This window comes from Cetorhinus maximus, chromosome 17 (assembly GCF_964194155.1).
Source record: "Cetorhinus maximus chromosome 17, sCetMax3.hap1.1, whole genome shotgun sequence".
Lineage (NCBI taxonomy): Eukaryota > Metazoa > Chordata > Chondrichthyes > Lamniformes > Cetorhinidae > Cetorhinus > Cetorhinus maximus.
Genome location: NC_135895.1, coordinates 12341434 through 12355712, shown reverse-complemented (window position 1 = coordinate 12355712; position 14279 = coordinate 12341434). Strand labels below are relative to the sequence as shown.

The window sequence follows — 14279 nt, the reverse complement described above, 5'->3', positions numbered from 1 at the left end:
TTAGCCTTTTTGATTATGAATTGCAAGCTGGCCATGAAACAGATAACAGAGAGCAGGAGATTAGCAAACGGTGGGAAATGGTGTTCCACAATGATCAGGTTTGGGACCACTGTTGTTCCCCATTTATGTAAATGATTTGGACAGGGGAATCCGAAATACAATTTCAAAATTTGTGGATGATGCCAAATAGGGGGATGTAGTTAATAAAGAGGAGAACTGCAACAAAATACAGGAAGACATTAATAAATTTGCAGAATGAATGTGCAATTGGCAAATGAACTTCACCACAGATAAGTGTGGTGGAACTGTCATGATGATGTGACTTGTGCATGAGCGATATCAATCTGTAATTTCATCGGCTGATCAAATATATATTGAACTGTTTAAAAAGGACTTTTAAAAAGCAAGAAAATACACTAACTTAAGATGGTTGCCACAAGTCACCTGATGTCTGGCAGTTTCTGGAAAGTTCCAATGTGAATTACAATTTAGACAAGCCACAACATCCTCATAGATGTTCACATCTGCTGATGTCAAGAATTACTTCAAAATATTTACTGAAACTGCACTGGACTTCACATTTGCTTTTCCAGAAGGCTACCTCTCAAGCGGAGAAAGGAAGTCTACTTGGGAAATAGCTACATGGAAAGGTGTTCTTCCAAACTCAAGATGAATAATTGATATTCAGGAGTTAATGGCTGGGACATGAAACAACCTAGGCCATGAAACAAAAGCCACGGTCTGTCCAGATATCAGCTAAGCAAATGGCTTCTGAAATCATTATGCGGAGAGAGGTCAAGTGACTGGGGTAGCCATTTTTGAAATCTCTTTTAGTACAGCACTTAAGCTGTTACAACAGTAGTCTGGAAAAACTGTCAACGAAGCAGTAATGAGCTCCCTTCTCTTCACTTCCAAGTTAAGATCCAATCTCTATTCCAATTTAAAATCCAGCACGGAGATAGAGAATTTTTTATTGAAAGGAGCCGCAGCGGTAAAAATCATTGACTTCTGGAAAAGATGGATTATGTTTTAAAGGAAAATGTCTCCGGCAATTGCAGTTTTACATGGGCTTCAATTCTTGAAATCTCAAGACTACCTTGGAGAAAAAGTTCTGCAGCCAAGGGCACATAAACAGTGAACTCTCAATTTTTTTACCTCTCAGCATTGAATCACAGAATTATTATGGTGCAGAATGAGGCCATTCAGCCCATCGTGTCGGCACTGGCTCTCTGAGCATTTTAACTTAGTGCCAATTTCTTGCCTTTTCTCTGTAACCCTGCATGTTGTTTCTATTTAAATAATCATCCAATGCCCTCTTGAATGCCTCAATTGAACCTGCCTCCACCACGCTTCCAGGCAGTGCATTCCAAACCCTAACCACTCACTGTGTGAAAATGTTTTTTCTCACTTTGCATTTGCTTCTTTTGCAAAACACTTTAAAACTGTGCCCTCTGGTTCTTGATCCATTTACGAGCAGGAACAGTTTCTCCCTACCCACCCTGTCCAGACCACTCACGATTTTGAAAACTTCTATCAATCTCCTCTTAGCCTTCTCCTCTCCAAGGAAAACAGTCCCAATTTCCCCAATATTTCCTCATAACTGAAGTGTCTCATCCCTGGAATCATTCTCGTAAGCCACTTCTGCACTCTCTCCAATGCATTCGCACCCTTCCTGTTGTGTGGCACCCAGAACTGTAGACAATACTTTAGCTGAGGTCTAACCAGTGTCTGAGATAAGTTTATCAAAACCTCCCAGCTCTTGTACTCTATGCCCCTATTAATAAAGCCTAAAATACTGTATGCATTAAAAACTGCTCTCTACCTGTCCTGCCACCTTTAATGACTTATGTACATATACCCAGGTTTCTCTGCTCCTACACACCCTTTAGAATAGTATCCTTTATTTTATACTTTCTCTCCATGTTCTTTGTACCAAAGTGTATCACCTCACCCTTCTCCACATTGAACTTCATCTGCCACCTATCTGCCCACTCCACCAATGTGTCTATGTCCTATTGAAGTTCTACACTGACCTCCTCACAGTTTACAATTCTCCCAAGTTTTGTGTCATCCGCAAACTTTGAAATTGTCCCCTGCACACTAAAATATAGATCATTTATATATGTCAGGAAAAGCAAGGGTCCCAATACCGATTCCTGGGGGACTCCACTACAAACTTTCTTCCAGCCTGAAAAATACCAATTAACCATTTCTCTCTGTTTCCTATCGCTCAGCCAATTTTGTATCCATGTTGCTACTGTCCCTTTTATTCCATGACCTATAATGTTCCTCACAACCTTAATTTGGCTAAGAAAGTAACTACCTACTATATAACTTGTAATTCTGCATGCTTGTGTGTGTGTGTGAGTGTGTTGCAAAGGTTGAAACGTGTGGGATTACCCTTTTAAATATTTTTTATATATTTACCTATGGGTTTTTTTTGCACAATGAAAACTAACCCCTTTTTGTTTTAAATGGTGTTGGGGAAATTGATGGGATTGAAGGCTGATAAATCCCCAGGGCCTGATAATCTACATCCCAGGGTACTTAAGGAAGTGGCCCTAGAAATAGTGGATGCATTGGTGGCCATTTTCTGAGATTCTGTAGACTCTGGAACAGTTCCTACAGATTGGAGGGTAGCTAATGTAACCCCACTATTTAAAAAGGGAGGCAGAGAGAAAACAAGGAATTATAGACCAGTCAGCCTGACGTCGGTAGTGGGGAAAATTCTGGGGTTCATTATAAAAGATTTAATAGCTGAGCGCTTGGAAAACAGTTGCAGAATTGGATAGAGTCAGCATGAATTTATGAAAGGGAAATCACTCTTGACAAATTTACTGGAATTTTTCGAAGATGTAACTAGTAGAGTTGATGAAGGGGAGCCAGTGGATATGGTTTATTTGGACTTTCAGAAGGCTTTCGACAAAGTCCCACAGAAGAGACTAGCGTGTAAAATTAAAGCGCATGGGATTGGGGGTAGTGCATTGAGATGGATAGAAAACCGGTTGGCAGACGGCAAACAAAGAGTAGGAATAAACTGGTCTTTTTCCAAATGGCAGGTAGTGACTAGTGGGGTACCGCAGGGATCTGTGCTGGGACCCCAGCTATTCACAACATATATTAATGATTCAGATGAGGGAACTAGATGTAATATCTCCAAATTTGCAGATGACATAAAGCTGGATGGGAGGGTGAGCTGTGAGGAGGAAGCAGAGATGCTTCAGTGTGATTTGGACGAGCTGAGTGAGTGGGCAAATACATGTCAGCTGCAGTATAATGTGGATAAATGTGAGGTTACCACTTCGGTAGCAAAAACAGGAAGGCAGATTATTATCTGAATGGCTATAAATTGAGAGAGGGGAATGTACAACGAGACCTGGTTGTCCTCGTACACCAGTCATTGAAGGTAAGCATACAGGTGCAGCAGGTGGTAAAGAAGGCAAATGGTATGTTGGTCTTCATAGCGAGAGGATTCAAGTACAGGAACAGGGATGCCTTGCTGCAATTTTACAGGGCCTTGGTGAGACCACACCTGGAATATTGTGTGCAGTTTTGGCCTCCTTATCTGAGGAAGGATGTTCTTGCTATAGAAGGGGTGCAGCGAAGGTTTACCAGACTGATTCCTGGGACTGACATATGAGGAGAGATTGAGTCGATTAGGATTATATTCGCTGGAGTTCAGAAGAATGAAGGGGGATCTCATAGAAACCTATAAAATTCTAACAGGGCTAGATAGGGTAGATGCAGGAAGAATGTTCCTGATGATGGGGGAGTCCAGAATCAGGGGTCACAGTCTGAGGATACGGGGTAGAGCATTTAGGACTGAGATGAGGAGAAATTTCTTCACCCAGAGAGTGGTGAGCCTGTGGAATTCATTACTACAGAAAGTAGTTGAGGCCAAAACATTGAATGTTTTCAAGAAGGAGTTAGATATAGCTCTTGGGGCGAAAGGGATCAAAGGAGAAAGCGGGAGCAGGCTATTGAGTTGGATGATCAGCCATGATCATAATGAATGGTAGGTTGGAAGGCTCGAATGGCCTACTCCTGCTACTATTTTCTATGTTTCTATGTTTCAAGTCCCTGTGACCCTTCTTCAGAACAAGATAGAGGTGAACAGTTAGGTTTTTACAACAATCAGAAAGCTTGGTAGTTGGTCACTTTTACCAATAACAGATTTTTGCATGTTCCCCATTTAATATTTTAAAGTGAAAACTCCTGCCCACACTCAGAAACTAGTTGCTTAGCCAGGCAGAGGTCAAAGTGCATGTCACACCAAGCTATGTTGTTGCTGCATCTGATGTCATTCAGACGGAGGGCGTAGCATAGGCTGTAATAAGGCCGCACCACAGCATGAGGTCTGCTAACTGTCAGATATCGGTTATCAGCATATGACAAACAGTTGAAAAATCATTGCCAAATTCCATCACAAGTTTTTTCTTTGAATTTTCACTTGTCAGAACATGCAACCCTCATTAATCAACATCGGCACCATCTTTTTGTTGCATTTGTGTATCAGCTGTGGCTCGGTTTGTAGCACTCTCCCCTCTACATCAGTACATTCATGTCTTAAGCCCAGGGCTTGAGCATGAAAATCTATTCTGACATTCCAGTGCAGTACTTTTTGGATGAGATGTTAAACTGGGGGTCCTGACTGCCCTCTCAGGTAGAGGTAAAGATCCTTTCTTTTTATTCTTTCATGGGATGTGGGCATCATTGGCAAGGCCAGCATTTGTTGCCCATCCCTAATTACCCTTGAATTGAGTGGCAGTGGGTCGGGAGTCACATGTCGGCCAGACTAGCTAAGGATGGCAGATTTCCTTCCCCAAAAGTGAGCCAGATGGGTTTTTATATCATGGTCACCCATTAAGAGAGTAGCTTTATATTCCAGTCTTGTTCATTGAATTTAACTTCAACCAGCTGCTGTTGGTGAGATTTGAACCCATGGCCCCAGGGCATTAGCCCGAGCCTCTGGATTACTCGTCTAGTGACAGTAGCACTACACCAACATCTCCCCCTGAATTATCTTGAAGAAGAATGTCCCGACCAATATTCATCCCTCAGTTAACATCACAAAAACGGGGTGATCCGATCATTACCCCATTGCTCTTTGTTGGGATAAAGTTTGGCTGCCACATTTCCAACATTACAACATTTCCAAAAGTACCTCATGGGCTGCAGAGCAATTGGAGAGGGCGGGTGGTCGTGAAAGGCGCTACATCAATGCAAGTCTTTTTCTCTCTCTCTCTCTCTCCCATCGTTGCCGGGTGACATGTGGTGAAGCATTTGGAACCCGGAAGTGGTGAGTTTTGGTATATTGTCAATCATATCAGGGGAACGGACAAAGAGCCGGAGGGGAGGGAGGGAGGAGGAGGCTTTGAATGCAGCAGTGACAAGCAGATAGCTTCACTCCCTCGGCCGCAGCAGGAAACCAGCACCCTCCCAGCCACGGACAGCGACCGGCTGCATTCTCTGCCCACCTCTTCCTGACACAGTCACAAGGTGGAGGAGGTTGAAGTCCCTCCTTCTCCTCCTCTGAGGGTTGGTAAGTGTATCTGACAGGCACCTCGGTGCATTAATGCGTCTGAAAGAATCCAGCTTTTAACTTGCACACCTTTCCGACCAAATAGGAAATTATTTCAACTTTCTCTTTATTTTACCTCTCTCTCTCTCCTCTCTCTCTTGCCCATGAACAGAAAACCGAGGCTGAGGTTGGCTGGGTGTTGCAATATCAAGGTAGGGGTTGTGAAGAAAAAAATGCACCAAATGTTACTCCCGAATTTCTCTGGCTGGAAAATGCCACAATAATTATTGCTGGGATTGCAAAATGATCCGGCCCCTTTATTTCTGGTCGAATAACCCGTGTTTTGCATTTGTCAGGTTGCCCCTTAACAGGTCGGCTGGCGGCTGAAAGGGGATGGAAAATCGAAGATATGTCAGATCTACCCGAGGGACAGCTTAAGGATCCAGCGAGTCATTTGAAGAACCTGGCGCTGCGAGCAGCTGATCTGCCGGTGTCTCTGTACAATTCCCTGTCCGAGGTCAGGCCACTTCTCACACCCTCCAATCGAATGTCTTCGTAGGCACCCAAACTGGAAAAAAGCTGCCCCATCCCGTATTTAGGTTCTACAAAGGGGTTGGTGGGCGAGGTTGGGGGTGGGTGAGTTCTGCAAGCTCATCAGCTTTTATCAGGCTACAGTTCTGAAAAATTCTGTTTTTTGTTGACTTCCTGACGCTTTATTCCTGCAATTAGCAGAATTGCACGCATTTGTGACACTGCCCTTAGAGAGAGAGGTTCAGGCAACACCCACCGAAATGTGCCAGTGCTTTTCCAGAGTCCCCAACAGCATGTCAGTATTTACAGGGTGGGGGGGGGGGTCCGTGGGGAGTGTGTCAGTATTTACAGGGGGGGTCCCTGGGGAGTGTGTCAGCATTTACAGGGGGGGTCCCTGGGGAGTGTGTCAGCATTTGCAGGGGGTCCCTGGGAGTGTGTCAGTATTTGCAGGGGGTCCCTGGGGAGTGTGTCAGCATTTGCAGGGGGTCCCTGGGGAGTGTGTCAGCATTTACAGGGGGTCCCCGGGGAGTGTGTCAGCATTTACAGGGGGTCCCTGGGGAGTGTGTCAGTATTTGCAAGGGGTCTCCGGGGAGTGTGTCAGCATTTACAGCGGGTCTCCGGGGAGTGTGTCAGCATTTACAGGGGGTCCCCGGGGAGTGTGTCAGCATTCACAGGGGGGCCCCCGGAGAGTGTGTCAGCATTTACAGGGGGTCCCCGGGGAGCGTGTCAGTATTTGTGGAATTTTAAAGCCACTTGTAGGGTGCATTTGTTTCAAGTGTTTCCATAAACTGCATTGGCTGTGAGTTTAAGCCATTGAACTGTAATGTTTTTATATTTGTTCATGGAATGATGTGCCCATTTATTTGTCTATTTCTAGTTGCCTTGAGAAACTTGCCTTAGAAATACTACAGACTTTGTGTGATGATGCTCCCACAATGATATTAGGTCGGCAATTGCATGTTTCTGACCTACCAGTGATGAAAGAATAGTGATATATGTCCAAGTCAGGATGGTACATTAGTTGGAGGTGATAGTGTTCTTGCAGCATTGCTCCTTTGTTAAAAATTCATTCATGGATTGTGGGCTTCGCTGACTGGACCAGCTTTTATTGCCCATCTGTAGTTGCCCTTGAGAAGGTGGTGGTGAGCTGTCTTCATGAACCGTTGCAGTCCATGTGGTGTAGGTACATCCACAGTGCTGTTAGGAAGGGAGTTCCAGGGTTTTGACCCAGCAACAGTGAAGGAACGGTGATATATTTCCAAGTCAGGATGGTGAGTGATTTGGAGGGGAGCTTCCAGGCGGTGGTGTTCCCATCTATCTGCTGCCCTTGTCCTTCTATATGGTAGTGGGTTATGGGTTTGGAAGGTGCTGTTGAAGGAACCTTGGTGAATTCCTGCAGTGCATCTTGTAAATGGTACACACTGCTGCTACTGTGCGTCGGTGGTGATGGGAGTGAGTGTTTTGTTCTTCACGGTGGTAATAGGTCATAAGAGTGGGAAATGTTATTGAAGTAATCTTACTGCGAATGATGGAAATCTGGAATAAAAACAAAAAATGCTTGAAATTGCAGGTCAGACAGCATCTGTGGAGAGAGAAACAGTTAACGTTTCAGGCCAATGACTTTTCGCCAGAACCAGAAAAACTTGCAGATGTAACAGGTTTAAGCAAGTGCTCAAGGCTGGGAGGGGAGCAGGTTAGCTCAGTTGGCCAGACTGCTAGCTTGCGGTTAAGAATATTGCCAACAGCATAGGGTCCGATCCTCATTCTGGCTGACATAGATCAGGGGCCTACCTCTTTGTTTTGCTCTGTAGTAACATCACAGCACAAGCCCTGGTTCGGCGATCCTCGATGGAGGATTTTACCTGAAGAGAGAGAAAGAGAGAGAGGCTGGGAAATGGGAAAGCCTGTGAGAGGGTGGAAGGCAGGAGGGATTAAATGGAAAGGGATGATGGTGCATGGTAAAAGGGGTTTGTAATCAAAGTCACCTTAGTACGTTACTGCAGTCTAATCCCATGGACCATGCGTACTGAAGCCACAGAACAGCATGGTGAAACTGGGTGTATACTGAGCCCAGTGGGGTGGGTGATATTTTCGTAGCGCCCATGATCATAATCTTCCTGGAGAAGGTGAAACAAGATCTCCTTGAGGTCAAAGTGACTGACCTGATGGTGGAAGTTGGGAACTAAGTCAAGCCCAAGTGGCTGACTCAGTCCTCCGGTTCCTCAGCCAGGTAGACCTGCAGTGCTCAGGGTGCATTGACCTTCCAGCCTAGCCCATTTGTGGAGCAGACCTGCCCTTGGGGATGTGATTCAACTTGATTGGTTGCTGCTAAGCCAGTATCTTAAGGTCTGAAGCACCAAGGCCCCTCGTGGAGTACACCACCCCAAGTTGAAAAGAGGTGAGGTTAATCAGGAAGTTGCAATTAGGAAACGTAGAGCCAGCAGGACGCCATTCAGCCTCTCAAACCCATTCCATCAGTCAGTTAGATCATGAATCATCTGTATCTCAACTCCATTTATTCACCTTGTTTCCATATCCCTCGATACCTGCCTGAGCAGCTCAACATTTCCAGTGTTTTCTTTTTTTAAAATTCGTTTATGGGATGTGGGCATTGCTGGCTAGGCCAGCTTTTATTGCCCATCTGAAATTGCCCTTGCAAAGGTGGTGGTGAGCTGTCGTGTTGAACTGCTGCAGCCAACATGGTGTAGGTACACCCACATTGCTGTTAGGAAGGAACTTCCAGGATTTTGACCCAGTGACAGTGAAGGAACAATATATTTCCAAGTCAGGATGGTTAGTGGCTTGGAGGGGAACTTCCAGGTAGTGGTGTTCCCATGTACCTGCTGCCCTTGTCCTTCTAGATGGTAGCAATCGTGCATTTGGAAGATGCTGCCTAAGGAGCCTTGGTGAGTTCCTGCAGTGCATCTTGTAGATGGTACACGCTGCTGCCACTGTGCACCAGTGGTGGAGGGAGTGAATGTTTGTGGATGTGGTGCCAATCAAGTGGGCTGCTTTGTCCTGGGCGGTGTCAAGCTTCTTGAGTGTTGTTGGAGCTGCACTCGTCCAGGCAAGTGGAGAGTATTCCATCACACTCCTGACTTGTGTCTTGTAGATGGTGGGCAGGCTTTGGGGAGTCAGGAGGTGAGTTACTCACCGTAGGATTCCTAGCCACTGACTTGCTCTTGTAGCCACAGTATTTATACAACTAATCCAGTTCAGTTTCTGGTCAATGGTAACCCCCAAGATGTTGATAGTGGGGGATTCAGCAATGGTCATGCCATTGAATGTCAAGGGGCGATAGTTAAATTCTCTCTTGTTGGAGATGGTCATTGCCTGGCACTTGTATGGCACGAATGTTACTTGCCACTTGTCAGCCCAAGCCTTGATATTGTCCAGGTCTTGCTGCATTATATTACTCTTGATGTCTTTAACAAACACAAAATCTATCAATTTCAGTTTTGCAACTTTCAATTTACCCCCAGAAGTAGAACAGAGTTGCTGATTTCCACTACCCTTTTGTGTGAAGATGCGTTTCCTGACATCAAAGGTCTCGTTCTAATTTTAATGTTCTGCCCCCTTGTTCTGGACTTCCCAAATCATCCTACTAATTATGCAGTTGTATCAAGCTCTTGTTAGACTCCATCTGAAGGACTGCATTGAGTTTTGGCCACTGCACCTCTGAAAGGATGTATTGGCTTTGGATGGGTACAACACAGGTTTATCAAAATGACACTCGGACTAAAAGAATTAAATTATGAGGATTTAAATTAGGTGACACTAAGCTTGGTTTTTAAAAGCCTGAAGGAGGAAGGGGAGATTTGGGGAGTTGGGATGAATTTTCTCACCAGTTGGCTGTTCTGAGATTTTGGTAAAGAATGAGTTAAAGTGGGAGAGGGTACAATGCATCTTGCTTTCAACACAGTCAGAATATAGGAAGGAGGTTGAGTATGTAGTGCAGAATAGTTTTTTTTATTCAATTGTGGGATGTGAACCTTGCTGGCTAGGCCAGCATTTATTCCAATTCTTAATTGCCCTTGAGAAGCTGTTGTTGAGCTGCCTTCTTGAACCGCTGCAGTCCATATGGTGTAGGTGCACCCGCAGTGCTGTTAGGGAGGGAGTTCCAGGATTTTGACCCAGCAACAGTGAAGGAACAGTGATATCATTCCAAGTCAGGATGGTGAGTGGCTTGGAGGGGATCTTCCAGGTGGTGGTGTTCCCATGTATCTGCTGCCCTCGTTCCTCTAGGATGCGGAGGCTGCAGGTTTGGAAGGAGGCTTGGCGAGTTGCTGTTTTGCATCTGGTAGATCAGTGTGCATCAGTGGTGGAGGGAGTGAAAGTTGAAGGTGGTGGAAGGGTTGCTGATCAAGTGGGCTGCTTTGTCCTGTTGCTTCAGAAGAAGCAGAGGTGGAAGTTTCGAGGAGTACAGACCATAGCAATACTGACCTAATTGAAGAGGTGGACTATTTGCTGCTTCTAGAAGCTGTAATAATTGATTGTTTGCAGCTCATCAAACCAACAAGAACTAATTTAAAAGTATCTTGTAACTGATGGGTGCACTTAATAATAAAGAAATGAAATTAGCAAACACAAAATGTGGTTGAAATTTGGAATTCTCTTCCGCAAATGGCAATTGGCACTTGATCAATTGTTAATTTTAAAACTGCGATTGATGGATTTTTAATAGCCAAAGATGTTAAGGAATATGGGACAAAGGCAGGCATGTGGCGTTAGGTTGCAGATCAGTTATGATCTCATTAAATGGTGCAACAGGCTCGAGGAGGTAAATGACTTACTCCTGTTCTTATGTTCCTAAGAAGTTGCAGCCTGTCAGAGCCAGTATCTTTCTTGAATGGAAACAGAAGGTGAGCTCTTGCTCTGCCTGGCTGCGTAGTGAGTTTGTCCAGTGTGTAGTTGAGCCATACAGATCAGGAAGGTCATAGATTCAGTGCCGAGTAAAGCCAAGGGAGTTGTTTGTCGGGCACCATTGGTTTCATCAGCATCTTCACCACCAACATCACCTTCACCAACAAGACTTATATTATAGAACCTTACAGAATAGAAGGAGGCCATTTGTGTGACTTGCCAATCATTTCCCCCCAGAAGGAATGTTGTATTGCAGTGTTTCAGAACCAGTGATTTCAGAAATCCCCTGCAAGATGTCTTTTTGCATTAATTAATAAATAGATTTATGAATAAATCAGTTTTCCTTTCCTGCCTGCCTTAGGTAAAGCTCTCTCCTCTTGTGAGGAAACTCTTGCTGATCTCCGTCGTGGGGGCTGCTTCACTCGCTATTTTGGCTCATCAGTTAAAACGAAAGCGTGGGAGGAAGCAGAAGGAGAAGGAGAAGGAGCAGTTGCCATGGGAACAAGAGCTTTTTGTTCCTGAATTTTCCAGGACAGCTGCTTCAGAAAAAGGTAAACGTAGGCACGTTTTATTTAGCTGGCTCCATGTTTGCTGCATACATTCCATTACAGCCTATAAATGATTTTCTCACCTTGACTTCCCAGGTCAATGTTTTCTTGCAATTTACTGATCACTATGGGGAATAGGAACAGGTGAAGCCATTTGGCTCCTCGAGCCTGTTTTGCCATTCAGTTAGATCATGGCTAATCTATGTCTCAACTCCATTAAAAAAAAATCATTCAAGGATTGTGGGCCTCGATCATCCCTAATTGCCTTTGAGAGCATAGGATACTGGAGCAGGAGTAGGCCATTCGGCCCATCGAGCCTGCTCCACCATTCAAACAGATCGTGGCTGATCATCTACCTCGACGCCATTTTCCCCCCACTATCTCCATATCCCTTGATATCATTAGTCTCCAGAAATCTAACGATCTCTGTCTTGAATATACTCAATGACTGAGCCTCCACAGCCCTCTGGGGTAGAGAATTCCAATGATTCACCACCCTCTGAGAGAAGAAATTCCTCCTCATCTCAGTCCTAAATGGCCTGCCCTTTATTCTGAGGTGGTGTCCCCTGGTTCTAGACTCACCAGCCAGGGGGAACATCGTTTCTACATCTGCCCTGTCATGCCTGTAAGAATTTTGCGAGTTTCAATGAGCCACCTCCTTGTCAATGGAAAGGCTTGCTAGGCCATTTCGGAGGGCAGTTAAGAATAACCCTCACTGCTGAAAATCTGGAGTCAAAAATAGCCCAGACCAGGTAGCGGTGGCAGATTTCCTTCCCTAAAAGTCAGTTGTATACCAGAGTATTATTTATTTAGCCAATGCAAATCCCCGAAGCCAAGCAATAGCCTCTTCATTTGCTGAGTTTAAGGTGATTAGTGCCACTTAGCCCGTACAGGGGACACTCCTTGGCAACGTGCAGCATTGTTTGTGTCTTTCTATAAGTGCATACGGGGCTTGTACTGAGGCATCAGCGGTGGACGTTGGCCTGTCTTGAGCCTGTTTAGTAGGGACCACACTCCCGGTGGCTGTTCGAAGCCTGCCATTCAACAAGATGGAGTTTGTCACAAGGAATTTGTTAGTGACTTTCCGTGTTTCCCATTCCTTGATCCAAAGGATGGCTGTTCTGATCTTACTCAGGAAGGATGCTCCATATGGGGTGCTGATCTGGAAGGTGGGCAGTAGGTGGGTTGCAGGTGGACCAGATGGATTTTTATGACAGTACGCTAGTTACATGCTCACCGTTACAGAGATGGTGGGCAGATTCTCAGCAATGGAAGGCAAATCAGAGGCCTTCCAGTTTAAAAGGAGCCAGCAGGATGTAATGGAAGGTAAGTTTATAGAGAGAGTGCTTCAACATGGAGATGCCCTCTCACCAACTTTTAAAAAATTAAATAATGGCTTTCTGCAGAGGGGTGGTAGGGGAGAACTCCTCTACGGGGTGGCCGGTGGCTGCTTCTGCACCTAGACAGGCAGGGTGGGCCTCTAGGTCTGCCTGGCGTGCTGGGCCCCAGCCTGGCACCAGAAGCCCCCTCCAGGCATCTAAACTGGCTCCAGCTGCTTCCGGGAACCTGGAGGTGACTGGAAAGTCCCAGTTGGCCTCCTTGAATTGCCCTTAATTAGGCTATCAGTGAGTCTGGTTGACTACCCACAGATTGGGGGTAAGTAGCCTTGCCAGCTCCCATTCCCGCCTCAACAAAAGTGGCCTGGAGTAGGGATGGAGTTGGGCAGGAAATCCAGCCCTAGGTTTGTACAATCTGTCTTCGTGATTTAGCTCTTTTAGCTTGGTATCATTGTGTGAATCTGTGATGCACCCCTTCCAAGATCTATATATCTCCTTGAGGTGCGGTGCCCAAAACTGAACGCAGGATGCCAATCGGATTTGACCAAGGCTGTGTACAACTGAAGCATCGGTTCCTCGCTTTTGAATCTCCTTGAGAAAAAGGCCAGAATTCAAACTAGCTACTGCACTTACTTTTTATACTGACTGCTGTTCACCTCTTCCAGTCTGCCTGACTGAAACTTCAATTAACTCCCAGAAAGGAGAGGAGAGGCACTTACTAGAGCTCCTCTCTCAGAAGTTCAATTATTAATGCTTAAATGGCACAGATTGTACAGATTCCATTTCCCAAATCCTTCGATTAATTGCAGGTAGACAGAAAAAAAGCTGCATTAGTATAGCATCTTTCCCAACCTCAGGATATCCCAAGGTGGTTTACAACAAAGGAACTATTTCTGATGTGGAGTCACTGTGGCAACACAGAAAATTTGGCAGCCATTTTGAACACAGGAAGCTCCCACAAGAAAGTAATGGGGTAACTAATCAGATGATCTGATGCTGATTAAGAGATAGATACTGACCAGGAAGAACTTCCCTGCTCTTCTTCAAAATAGTGGCATGGGATCTTAAAAAGGGAAGCTGGGACTTAGTTCAAAGTCACATCAGAAAGTCAGCACCGCCAACAGTGCTGCACTCCTTCTGTACTCAGATTGAACCTTTAACCCAAAAGTTATAAAGAGTTGTTGAATATGTCGCCACAGAAAATTATCAAACCAGATGGCATAAATAGCCTTAAGGAGCAATCAAACATGTAGGTCTGGAGAGAAAAAAAAGATTGAAGAGCGTGGTGAGCAGATAGTGGTTGGGGATTGATCTATGAAAATGGAACAGCCCTGTTTGAGACCTTCTGTTTTTAAACATTCTTATATTCTTATGTTTTTAAATGTCCCCGAGGAGGACCTTTGTGTTCATTGCCATATGGTAATTTAAAGCAGAACGTTTTCAATCCTTATGTGGAATTGCGGGTCAAATAAAGGTTAA

General features: G+C 45.0%; 1 protein-coding gene across 4 annotated transcripts in view; it reads left to right on the top strand.

The window, feature by feature from the left end:
* Window positions 1-5664: 5664 nt before the first annotated feature.
* miga1 (mitoguardin 1) overlaps window positions 5665-14279 on the top strand; it is a 96171-nt gene continuing 87556 nt past the window's right edge. For 2 of the 4 annotated variants that reach the window (XM_078560712.1, XM_078560709.1), the window contains exons 1-2: window positions 5888-6038; window positions 11277-11466. In XM_078560712.1, coding sequence (XP_078416838.1) covers window positions 5931-6038; window positions 11277-11466 — 298 coding nt within the window. In that variant the 5' untranslated portion in view covers window positions 5888-5930. Of the gene's footprint in view, window positions 5734-5883; window positions 6039-11276; window positions 11467-14279 lie in introns of those variants that run through there. The other 2 variants (XM_078560710.1, XM_078560711.1) reach the window with 2 other exon arrangements.